Source organism: Hippoglossus hippoglossus, chromosome 1 (assembly GCF_009819705.1).
Source record: "Hippoglossus hippoglossus isolate fHipHip1 chromosome 1, fHipHip1.pri, whole genome shotgun sequence".
NCBI classification, from domain to species: domain Eukaryota; kingdom Metazoa; phylum Chordata; class Actinopteri; order Pleuronectiformes; family Pleuronectidae; genus Hippoglossus; species Hippoglossus hippoglossus.
Window position 1 is genome coordinate 3,921,010 of NC_047151.1, and position 13,157 is coordinate 3,934,166.

The following is a 13,157-nucleotide window of genomic DNA, read 5'->3' on the forward strand; positions in this document are numbered from 1 at the left end:
AACAGCTCCAAACATATGAGAACATGGTTTTATAAAGAGAGATTCAGATGAAGTATTGATGAAGTCACAGCAGTATTTTGATTCAAAAACGTATTCCAGACAGTCCGGTGCTGTATTTGGTTTATTTCACTGATTTCATCTCCTGTCCTTTAAACCACAGTCAGAAAAGCAGTCAAAAGTTTCAGTGTTCCTTTCTTACTAATTTGTTAAAGTCTCTTCTTTTTTCTCCAGGTCTAAAATCTTAAAACTCAAAGCAGGATGCTTGGAGATGAATGTGTGTCTGAGCAAAGGCCTTGACTATGTTGGCTGAGCCGGTGCAGCAGCTGAGGCCGGCTAAGGAAGCTCAGTGACGGTGGTGACTTCGACTGCAACCGGTTACAGACTGTGTGTTCCCAGTTCACAAGTCCACTCCTTCTGTTGGGAAAAAGCTAAGCTTGGGATGTCTGATGGGAAACTGAGTGGGAGAGGTGGGTGTGGCAGGAAAGGGAGGAGAGGGGGAGTGTTGGGGTCATGTTGTGAATGGAAGGGTGCATGGCAGGATAGTGTGTGTGTGCGTTTGTGTGTGTGTCTGCGTGAGGGTAAGGCTGTCCCCACTCTTTTCTTCCTGCCACTTTACTGAGGCCATGGCAAACGAAATGCCAGCAGAATTAAAAACATACAATTTCAAAACGGAAAGAGAAAAGGGTTAAAAAATGCTAAATAAGCAAAGCTTGAGGCCCAGAGAAGAGAAGATGGAGATACTGCCCAAAAAAACCTAAAAAAAAAAAATGAGAGAAAGGATTCTTTACAGGTATAGAGAGTTTAGGAAAGATGGGCAGCTGTGACTCCACCCCCTTCAACAGCATACACATATCATGCCTCCAACAGGAAAATCAAAGCAACAACAAACAAGTCTGGTCATGAAATCAAAACAGAAACTCAAAGTTGGAAAAAGTCTCACAGAAGATTGAAAAACAGTCCAGACCATGAGGCGGCAGGTGATTCTTGGTGCAACTACAAGTTCTATAAACCTACAGTGCTGCATGCTTCGAGGGCTGCGTCTTCACTAGTAATAAGCCGACCCTTCATGTGGTTAGACAAGCAACAAGCAACTAGGGTCAATTTCTATCCACGTTTCCAGCCGACCAGCACACAACAGCCAGAATAGAGACGCAATGAGCTTTTGGGAGCAGTGTGCCTGTCGGCCGGGAGATTTTGCAGAGATTCTTTCATTATTGTTTGATTCCACATTGTGTGGTGGTGGACGTAGTGATGAGCAGAAACTTTAGACAATCACAGAAAAATCAATTTCATTGATATTTTGGCTGTAACTGATGTGTTGAGTTGATGGGGTGAAATGTACCCCAGTATATAAATGAATCTCAGAATGATTACATGATTGTGAATGGAGATGGGAGGTTTGTATTGCTGTAGTGTGGCACCATGGGGCCCTGCAGGTCAGTGTTTTGACTGTTGCAAGCTACGCTGCTGTCACCTTCAGACTGAGGCTAATGGCTGATGTGTCTATTGGCTTGAGGCTAAATCGCAGGAAGGTTTATGTTTTATTGCTTTGCAGAGCAGGTAGGTAACCGCAGGCTCCCTGTATGACTGGGTGCTTTGTATCTAGACCTCCTCTCTCTGTGCTAGACATGAGGTTATGTATCGTCCTCGAGGCAATCAAGGTTTTCCCTTATTAAAGGTGATAATTTAAAAAACAAAACAAATAAAGCAACAAAAACACCCATCTGAGCCATAATAAGGAAAATATGATGTTTGGCACGCTGGGGTCAGGGAAGCCAGAGGGAGAGGGAGAGCATGGGAGCAGGCGTCTTGTTTGGGCATCAAGCCCAAGGCCCACTGTGGGGCACATCTGTGCTATAATTCATATTAACACACACACACACACACACACACGCACACGCACACACACACACAATCTACAAACACACACTCATCATGTCTTCCTGGTCCATGTGTCAGGATAGAATGAGTGCAGTCCAACATCTCTGTGTCCTTACAAATGTCCAGCTGGCAGTGCAGCAATACAGCAAACCTCTGCGTAGTTTGGCTGAGAGTCAGCCATTAAAATAAATGTATAAACACACCAGGGTCCAGCAGTGACCCGCAGTCCGTGTTTCCTGCACCAGTGAATGTGTTTTAACCGTGTCGTCCTCTGGGAGACCCCTCCCTCGCCATATCTGATGTGGGGTCACAGCTCGTTCAGGAATGATGCTTGCTGTGCGGCGACGAGGAGCCCTGGTGATCGCCGGGTACCACTTCTTTAAAATAGATCCTCTCTTCTTCTGTATATGCTATTTAAATATATGCACTCCTCTGCACAGCCAGGTCTACAATCATTAGCTTAATTATAAGAATGTGATTAAACAATGATAATAATAATAATAATATATATAGTCGTAGCAGTTTTTGTCAGCAGCCATCACTAGAACATTCAGGGTGGTAATTGCATATGTACAACGACAAAAAAGTCATTTACATCCAGAGCTGGAGGCTCGGGGTCAGAAGTCATATGTGGTGGTTTTGGTGGGGAGGGAGGGGTGCGATGAATGCTGGTGTGTTATCTGAGTCTCTTCTCTGCTGAGTAGATGGACATGTAGTAGTCGTTGCTGCCTACGGCCAAGTGCGGCTGGAGGGAGACAAAGAGAAAAGACAGTCACACAATCAGTGTAAACTCTAGCAGACAGTGAGTTGAGAACATCCCATTAAAATATAATCCCTTCTTTATTCCCTTCACTGATACCCTGGTAATCTAATAAAAGGCTTCTAATGGAGTAATATAGAGTTAGCTAATGCTAACCCCCTTGGCAGTGGGCCACAGTAACAAGCAGAGAAGCTGACGTGTTTGCTACATGAGACACCAGAACAAAGTAGTTCATACCAAACCTGAGTCACTCTACTGAAACGAGAATGGAACTCAGAATAGTACGCCAGGGCCAACAGTCCCCTTGTTAAACCACATTTCAACACTTTTATTTGGATCTGCACCAAGTTGCACAAACTAACAAATATCAATATATTCCCTAAAGATGCCAGAATAGTTCATTAAGAGCCATTAACTATTCTCTGAGAAATCAACAGAAACGTTGATAAACACCCTGTGGGTTCTTCTGTCTGACCCATGCCACACCCTTCAAACTAGTTTCATGGAAATCATGCAGGAGTTTTTGCATAATCTTGCTTTCAAACAAACAAATAAATAAACCAAGAGACCAACGGACGTAACCACCTTGGCAGAGGTTAAACTAGAACACACAAGCAGGTCAGAACGTTCACAGACTGACACATTGTTGGTGGAACCTTTATTATTGTGAGAAAAGTAAAAGGAGCAACAATCAGAGGAAATACAAGTACTTGTGTCTCAAGGTTTTGAGTGATGCTGAGGTATGCTAATTTGGTAGCAGTTTAGATTTTCCCTAAAGCCGACTTCAGACACGACACTTCAATAGGTTGGTGCTACTTTATATTCCACTACCTTTCTAAAACAGTTCTACTGAAGTTATTTAAGATATTTAACACTTAACACCATCAGTTTATGAAATATTATACATTATTATGGAATAAATAACCAAAATGTAGAGTTATTGTGAAGTGCTTGATAACTACAGGCCTGCATTTAAAACTGTACGAGCTCTGTATTAATTGATGATGATCCGTGTTTGTTTACCCAGTTAGGATGGAAGGCTAAACAGCTGATGGCCCCGATCCTTTGTCCCATGAAGCCGTCATAGTATTTAATGTTGCTGATCACGTCGCCGTTAGCGTTGTAGACAGCGATGAACTGGTTCATCGATCCACTGGAGGCCAGAGGAACAAACAGAGAGAGGGAGAGAGAGATAGAGAACAGTGAGTTGAGGCAGTGTCTCAGCTTTAAACACAACATTAATCATATGCTTTCATTTTTTGGGGTGAAATTTCACCTCATAGATGGATGTTAATTGTATTCTCCAGACATATATTTTGTTTTGTCTGACTCATTTAAAGACGGTCAGTAGTTTATAAATCATCTCCTGTTAGTCAGTTCAAAGGTAAACAGAGAAAATCAATATTTCTGCTGTGACTTAATTTTTACTCGAGGCAAAGACAGGAAGAGCGCTCTGGTTGTTGGACCTGATCTTAAAGTGAAGGACACTCGAGAAGCTTCTTCTTGGGACCTGAGTCGACACAAACAGACTCACCAGGCGAACAGGTTGGCCTGTGGGTGGATGTCCAGAGCTGTTAACCCCTTCACCGTCTGCAGCATGTTGATGGAGTCTGGTGTCCGGGGTTCGAAGAATCGAACGTCTCCGTTGACACTGGTGGAGAACAACGATGTCAGTGAGGGAGAAAAGATAGAATTCAAATCCAAGTAGGAAGAGAGGCGGTGTGTACCTGACACTGATAATCTGCCCATCTGTCTCCTTCTGTATATGAGCCTTGACCACCCAGGCTCCGTGCTCCCTGTAGGTCATCACCCGACTGCACACACACACACAAAACAGACAGAACAAATGTCAGTACAGATAACATGTAACTGAGTGTGTCCTCACAAGGATCTGACTGGATAGACATGAACTGTGTTGTTGCTCAGAAGCCCAAAACAATGACCACAACAATAAAGCTACTCAAAAATTTTAAAGCCAGAGGATGTATTGTAAAATAATCCACCGTACACAAGATAATCTAGTAAATAAAGAAAAAGGAGCCTTGACAGTCTCACTCTGTCATCTAGCACCCTCCCAGTTCCCCTATGGAACTTTCACTCATTTGTACGATATTGGTAAAAATAATACAAACGTGTTAAATGAAGTCTTCTAACTTCAGTGAGTGAAGTATATTCAGTTATGATCTGCATATGCAGTATTGCAAAAGTATTATATGAAAACTGACATTACTATGTATTCAGGACACTGTTAATGAAAGAGAGAAGAAAATAAATGAATGCAATATTTAACAATTAAAAGAATTCTGTGTTTTCTAAGCCAAACTGCAAAAGCAGAATTAAAAGCTTTTTTCCCAATGAAATAAAAAGCAGTAGGAAGACGGGGGAAGTGTTATGATATTAGATAAAAGAGTCTGATTGTGTTTGAACTTGTCTGAATTTGTTGAGTTCATTCCTCTTGAGAGGAAAGCTACTAAAAAAACAAATAAAACATAAATAAAATCTCCCTATGCTGTAATACAGCTGAGTAACCACTGGGTGACACCATGTAATCGTGGCTGAATAAAGCAGGAGCTGCCTCCTGAGACGTCTCGAGTGCTGAGAAAACGCCTCCACCTGCCCTGACCACCTTCATGGAACTAAACCGAACCTTAATTAACAACATTCCATAATATAATAGTGATACTAGCATTCTGACAACGGGTGTGGCAGGGAGTACATCTGATTGTCCAAACAACTGGTAGAAACATCAAAAATATTTTAACTCTCCCAGCAATGTATAGCTAAGTTAAAATAAATCAATTATAATCAATTAACAAATATGTAAAAAAAATTGCCAAACACTCAGGCTAAAGCCAAAAACAAGCGTAGGCTTAACAAACCCCTAAATTCTTCCTCCAGGCAGGCAGACATTGCCTGTCTACGTGTCCTCAGCAACATAGGTGCTGAACGATGTAACTCTGCCTGAGGGGAACTATTAAATTAGCTTTACTTAAAGATTTATGGGTCACTTCGAGGTTTAACTGCTTTGTTTTTCCCCTTTGAGACTGAAATTAAAATAATGTTTAACTAACTGGGGGGGTGCAGTGCCACCAGGGTCCATTAAAAGTGGTGCCAACCCCAAAGGGAGATTTACAGCACGCTACATATAATAAAGATAGATTAGAGAAGTGAATAATGCAGGACTCTGTAGGAGTTAATGCCCACAGAAACTGTGTGTTTAAATATTGGTGTGACGGGAAAAAAGAGGAAAATAGAGATGGAATGTAATGATCAAATGTAACTTTCTGATTAGGTCAGAGGCTGTGCTTTACCATTCATTAGGACCCATCCTCCTGTCGAACACACGGACAGATCCGTCACCCAGACCGGCAACGATTAGTGAACGCTTGGAGTCACAGGACAGGCTGGTCACACAGCTGTCTGCTCCGGTTGGGATGTCCTGGTGGTCACACACACACACAGACACACACACAGAAATCCCCTGGTAAAGACGTGTAACAAAACCTACCAAGGTAATACTGTCGTTACAAGGCTAATTTCACCCGAAAGCTTCTTGGAAATCATCAATCATGAGCCCTGTTGACTGTTGGCTCATTTGCAGTTGGACGCAGCATCAATATGCAGCCACAGGCGAGGCTGGGCCATTTGTACTTGTATTAAGTCCATCAATCAAGACAATGATTAGCTCACTAAGGACCATTAGATATGTAAAAAGAAAGAAAAAAAAAGGAAACCGCACTAATGGTTCTCAGCCACAGATTTACATTAGTTATCCAAAATAGGAGGATACTGTACCCTGTGCACATTAGGCTGAAATGCCACTGGTGAAAAACTGGAGGATCACAGACATGATGCTTTTGTGTTTAGCATCACCAGAGTTATTGGCAATGATTTGGTGAATATACTATAATAACACCTTCCAGAAAATCTTGGACCACTTAAACCTTGGCAGATAATATTCTGCTCAAATGTATACATTCCAGATCCTGCTCCACTTTTTGTGCGATGTTGATTTAAAATGAGGTTTGAAACGATCTGTGATATTTATATGGAATATTTCTACTTGCAAGGACTCCACTGTTATGGATTTATGTATTTGGTGAAATGAAGTCTGACGATATTGAAGCTGCAGTAAGTAAAACAATTATTAGATTTGTACCTTTCTGCCTCATGTTTGCCACAAGCTACACCCCTCTAACTGGGCTTAAAATGTTGCTGCATGTTAAAATCACTTGCAACCTAACAGTGCATATACCTCCATTTGACAAGATGATTGGCATCATCACACTGAGACACTCTTACAAAAAGGTGGCAATAAAGTTTGGATTTGGACTTCAACACTTTTCTAGCAGATAAAACAATTCTCCATCTTCCGAGACTCTAAAGAAATCACTAATCTGTTCATTTCATTGGTTATATTTTTGATAACAGACCTGCCGGTTTCTCCCCTTTAATCAATAAATACAAAATGTATGTCAGCACTGTGACATCAGCATGAACAGGGGGTACCATACCTGGACCTTCATCTCCCGGTCGGTGTCCCAGATCCTGATGACTCGCACGTCTCCAGACGTCATGAGGAGGCCTGTCTCCTGCTCCCAGTCCACGACCATACCTGCACCTGCGTCACAGGATGACATGACACTTACATGACCACCCTGTCAAACACCCAAATAAAACTAAAAATGTCAGACAAATGAGCATTCAATATTACATTCTAGTGAATAATCTGTATACAATGTGGACTGTAGTATTTATTTAATGCTTTTAAACTGAGCTAATTTAATTTATAAATGAAACGTCACACCACTCCCACAAACACAGCTGTTAAACACACTGAGCATGTGTCGGTCCCTCTTATACACAGCACACACAAGCTGTGCGAGGTTTCCGATGCTCTTGCTGCCACATGTGGCAAGTTAAATCAAGGATTAGTTCCTGCATCGCTGCATTACTAATGAATCCTCCACAAAGGCCTCAGCAGGAACAAAAATGCTCACCTCCTGCAGAGACTGTGGGAGACTTTTAATGCCACTTTATAAAGTTCCACGTCACACATCAGCAAAGTTTGTGTTTTAGATAGAAGTTCCACATTCTTCGTCTTCGTGCTGACAAAGTGTAGTTTTGCATTTTGCGTCCTCCGTGACCAGACAGCCACTGGGAGATGCAAACTCTGACCCTGTAACTGAGCCTGTCAGCAGGTCCTGGCTTTGATGAGTCAAATGGCACTCGGGTGAGAAGGCGAGGAAGGAAGAGAAGCTGAAGACAGCAACACTCATAGATTCATATGTTGGCAGTCACAGCAGCAATGAAGTGAGCAGTGCCATCTCAGCCACACTTGGCCTGCTGGCTCAGTGATGCCTGGCACAGGCCTCTGGCTGCAGCCTGGAGGCATCGGCACGCTTCAAATAAGAGCCTTGTCAGATTGTTGAGCAGCATCTAAAATCCCCCCACTTTTTTCTGATGTTGGAAACAGATAAATTGGAAAAGAAAACCAACTTTCACAGTGAATAGATGCAGAGGAGACAGAAGGCAGGAGTTAAACTTCTCTCTCAAGCTCTCTTTTGTGATTCTTTGTGACTACTTCTTCTGTGTGCAAACCAATAGCTGTTTCTCAATTCAGGGGCTGTGTCCTTCGTTGGCCATGTAGACAGCGAAGGCTGAACCGAAATGAGAGGGTCTGGTCTACAGAGGCTTTCAGCATCACCAGCCCATCCCATCCTCATTGCTGTTGCCTAGCAACAGAGATGCAGTTGGGCATGCCTAAAAGTTGTAATGCCCCTTTGCTCTTTAACATTTGTACCATTAGCTATTTGGTTGAGTTGAAATGTGATACTCAAGCATTGGACATCTCATCGCCTGGCAGCACCATCAACCCTTTGACGAAGCACAATGAATCCTGGGGTAGGTTGGGGATGGAATGATGAATTTGTCGGCAGTATTTATAGGAGCCTTCAAAATGGGACAGTCTAGTCGGGCAGCTATGACCCAATCAGTCTTCAAATACAGCCTCCGAAGGATGCAGCCACTGAATTGAGACACAGCTAATGATTGTATATAAGGAGTGAGGACATGACAGCTCCCTAAAAGTGAAGTCAGGGCAGATTCATCGCCCCCAATTGATAGACTGATGTATAGATCATAAACCCCGCCCCCATCTGGTAATGTCTTTGAGATCCCTGTGGTGATACTGATGTAGGATTCTATGACTTTGGCATAAATGGGCGTTCAGCTGCAGTTGGAGAACCTCATCTAACATAAAACAGGGAGCTGAGAGATGCTATATTGAGCATCTTTCAAATGCTCTTTTGTAAATGTAAGGTTGTGGTAGAGGGGCAAGGAAAAAACACTACAGAAATAAAAGTACTCATGAAAAAACTCACACACACACACATCTTTCTCTTATAAGAATCACTTTCACCACAGATGCTACAGAAACAGCCTTACTTTCTCTTCTCTAGTATTGAACCATGCCTCACTCCCTTCCTTCCTTCCTTTCCTCCTCCCTCTGTTTTCGTCACTTCCTCCTCCTGCTTTCTCCCGATCAATAGTTATCTATCAGTCACCCACTTGTGTTATATATTCATTCTTCAACACTGTCTTCATTTTAAGTGCCCCCTCTCATGCAAGGACATCATTACTTCGATCTTCCCTAGCCTTGAATAATAATTGTGAATATTTGTAGCATAATTGCATCTTTCCCTCTCCTCATCTCTTTCTGAGCTTCCTGCATGAGTCGTGACTTCCCGTACTGTTACTTCAACTGAACCATCTGTGACCATCCTTCCTACTTGGTTTTACTTGGCTAGGGTTGTTGGGGAAACCCAAGCCCCATGTGGCAACTTCAAATCTGTTACGTCACCTAGCCCCCTCTAGCATCACATCACGCCGCCGGTAGCGTGGGCTTATGTGCGAGGAGGGGTAGCACACAGGGAAAACCACTTCACAGGACTGTGCTCAGTCAGCGGCGCGCTCACAGTCACATGCGGCATGCTTGATGCAGGCTCATTTCAGAGGCTGCGAGAAGAGAGAAGGCATTCCCTTTGAAGCCGGCAGCTCAGAGACAAAGATCTGGGTTACAATGAGAGGGGAGGAGAACAGAATATTCCCCAACACACTAAAACTTGTGAATGTATTTCCTCTTAACTACGCAGTGCACGTCACCCAACCTTCTTAAGCTTTAGATTTAGCTTTTTTTTTTTCCTGTTTATGCACCATTCTCCCTGTGTTCGTTCAAGATGAGAGATCCACTGGAGCCACAATAAAATATGTATGAGAGAAGATATAGCAGACTGCACTCTCTCCATCTTCACCATGGCTCGATTAACCTTCCCGGTGTTTTCTCTGATTCGCTGGGAAATGTCTGAAGTTCGGCTGTGGTGGAATATTATATGACCCATTATATGTTGTGGGTATTTGATTAAAAAAATGATTTAAGGAATACAGTATATGTTAGAATGAAAAAAAAAAAAAAATCACATAGGGCTCTATTCTAATGATCAAAGCACATGATCTTAAGTGCATTGCATAAGCATAATTAGGGTGTGTCCAAATACACTTGAGCTATAAACGCTTTAATGTTTGCACTTAGTCTCTTTATTTAACATGAATGTGGTTTGGGCATATCAGGCAAAAACAATCAATCAGAGCAACATCTCCCATTCCTTTTAAAAGCCAGGTGTGCTTGCACCATAGCAGATTGATATTATAAGGGCGTCTGTGTGTGTAATAATTAGAGAGTATGTGTGGTGTACACCAGCCTCTGTAGATGTACATTGCTATCCAGTTCACACAGAGTAAACCTAAAGAAGTTGGAGTTTTGGGGCCACAAGCAGGAGCCTACTTTACCAGACTGACCAGCCTCTGTCCATCTCTTCCATCATCCCTCTCTGGCTCTCCTTCCAGGTTCTAACTGCTTCTCTCTCTGTTGGGGTAGCTGAGAACAGCTCAGACAGGAGAGGTGGACTCAAAGCCTGATGTGCAGTGTTTTCCCTCTATATTTGTCTCCTGTTCACCCCACCACAAACTTGAGAACCACTGCCCTAGTCTCACTTCATTGCCTTGTTAACTCCACTTTTGTTCTCCACTTCAGGCGACCAAAACCTTCCGACTCCAATCAAAAATGTTTACTGGGCGTTCAGGGGGTCAGAGCTCTCAGATCCATGACCCTTAAACCTGAAAAAACTAAAACAGTTTTGTCTCCGGTGGTCAACACTCAGTGGCTCAAAACAGGGAGAAAATTCAGCCTGAGAGGGAACATATGTGGGCCTGAGCGGGTCTTAGTTACCCACACAGAAATCAATACAGACACGGAGAACAGAGACGAGAGAAAGAAGAGGAGGAGCAAAGCAGTGTGGGCAATGCTTCCTCAGCTGTAAATCTAACCACCTTACGGAGGAGGAATTACACATAGCTTTAATGTTGTTTCTCTTTAAGCATGGTCTCTCGGCCTCTTTGCTTGAGATCAAATATTCTCCCAAATAATGATAATGATAAAGTTAGAATGTTTTAACTAACAGCTGGGCTCCTAACAGTTGTGGTAGATCATGCTGAGCCTGTAACAGTATGATGAGGCAATCCTTAATTTACGATTTATCTATGCCTTTGCAAAAATATCTTTGATTCAATCATTTCTCTCTGGAGAAGCCACCTTCCTCTTGATTCTTATTCGGTACCATTATCTACTGAAATGGACTGGCTCTCCCACACACTGCAGCTCATTAAACGTCGACCTTCCTGGTTCTTCTCTCCCTCAGCATTTTTCCCTCTCTTCATTCATCCTGTTTGCTTTGAAAAGGTCCTCCAGGAGTTGGGTAATAAACCCTCTCCAGGATTACCAGGGACTTACCCAGCAAACACCAGTCTCTAATAGAAGATGACGTAAACTATGGGAGTGCTCTGACTGGCAGGGAGACGTGCCTGCTGTGGCATTTGTCTAACCTTTGGAGGCAGAGGCCTGGCATTCAGGTAAAGGGAGGTAAAATGCTTTGACCTGACTGGTTGACAGACCGTGTTGAAAGGAGCCATATCCAACATGATATTAGCACTTGTTGACCTGATACTTGTGGACAGGGGACTAAGATTAAATTCTCAAATCCTTTGACATAATTCATAACAAGGGAGACCCCTAACAGTTGGAAATTAAAACTCTTCAGGCGACTTTACAGAATCTACACTTTTTGAAATATGGATAAGAAAGTTAATCTTCCGAGGCCCTATTATTATTATTTAACATCTGAGATCACTGTGCACATCTGTATTCAACAAATCCTTAAACACAAACATATTTAAGGTCTATTCTAATGTAAACGTCAGTTCTACTTTATAAATGTATGTAAAGGTCAACAAATTATAACTAGTGTAGATCTGTGCTTGGTCTAAAACCGAGAATAGAAACTGACCAATACTCCCATTCTACAACCCTCATACCCGCCCCATACTGAAAAACATGAGGCCCAATCTCAACATGAGATTAAGGGAAATATTTAGTTTTATTTCTTATTTATTACACAGAAACACATCCCGATTTGGCACATGACCAGTTGCCTAGTTTCCAATACAAATTGCAGACAAAAGAAACGAGTCCACCTTGAGGAGTCATGTCTCATTTCCATGAAACACGAAAAAGTACGTCTGTCTCCTCACCAAGTCCCTGGTCCTGGATTTAGCAAACTTTCAGAGACCTGATGTTAACAAGGCACCAGGGAGAGTAGGGGAATTTAGAGCAGGACATGGCATCTGCCTCCCTAAACCCAAGATGACAGGGCTGTCCTACTTTACCTATGCAGCCGCAAGAAAGGGCACATATTAAGAAGATTAACAGAGGAATAAAAAAGGATCCATAATCCTTAGCAACTGCAGGTGAAGGAATGAGAAGAAGGTAAATGAAGAGGAGTAAACATGATTAACAGTAGTTGGTTCAGGACTTAACTACTGACTGCTGAACAAACTCCAACATGGATAATCAGAATCTGGGTTTGTGTTGTGTTGGGTGTGTCCTTCCCACCAGCCTTTAACAAACACTACCATCACAACAGTCTCCACATTGACATTTTTATTTGATCTGATCTAACATCGGCCTGTTTACTTATCTGCTTCTTCTAACCACGTCTGACTTTACATCTTGAGAATATTCCGACTCTCCCTTGTGTTTTTGTCCCAAAACTCTCCCTCCAGTGACATACATTGCATACTAAAGCAGTTGCCCCAGAAGGAGATTCTCCAGCCTTTGTCAGCCCCAATCCCCACATTTCACTGGTTTCGGTGGAGCTTAGTGGGCTGATCCGTCCGGCGAGACAGACTGGGTGGCTCTGTGCTATTAAAATCACACAGCACCAACACCCGCCCAATTAAACACTGACACCTACGGGACCAGCTTAAATTAGTGGAGTTTTTTTAATACATGAAAGAGGCCATTTTTGTGAGGTGAGACGAGTAATGAGGGCAGTGTCTGTGCCAAAATAGAACCTGGGCTTACCCAAGAAAAAAGTTATTGTCTTCTTTACATAAGCACCTG

General features: G+C 42.7%; 1 protein-coding gene across 5 annotated transcripts in view; it reads right to left on the bottom strand.

Annotated features, from left to right (window-relative positions):
* Window positions 1-103: 103 nt before the first annotated feature.
* Window positions 104-13,157, bottom strand: part of rptor (regulatory associated protein of MTOR, complex 1) — a 155,051-nt gene continuing 141,997 nt past the window's right edge. For all 5 annotated transcript variants that reach the window (XM_034595933.1, XM_034595924.1, XM_034595949.1 and 2 more), the window contains 6 exons: window positions 7,156-7,262; window positions 5,953-6,080; window positions 4,369-4,455; window positions 4,176-4,292; window positions 3,665-3,794; window positions 104-2,626 (listed from right to left, as the gene is read on the bottom strand). In XM_034595933.1, the coding sequence (XP_034451824.1) occupies window positions 2,558-2,626; window positions 3,665-3,794; window positions 4,176-4,292; window positions 4,369-4,455; window positions 5,953-6,080; window positions 7,156-7,262 (638 nt within the window). In that variant the 3' untranslated portion in view covers window positions 104-2,557. The remainder of the gene's footprint in view (window positions 2,627-3,664; window positions 3,795-4,175; window positions 4,293-4,368; window positions 4,456-5,952; window positions 6,081-7,155; window positions 7,263-13,157) is intronic.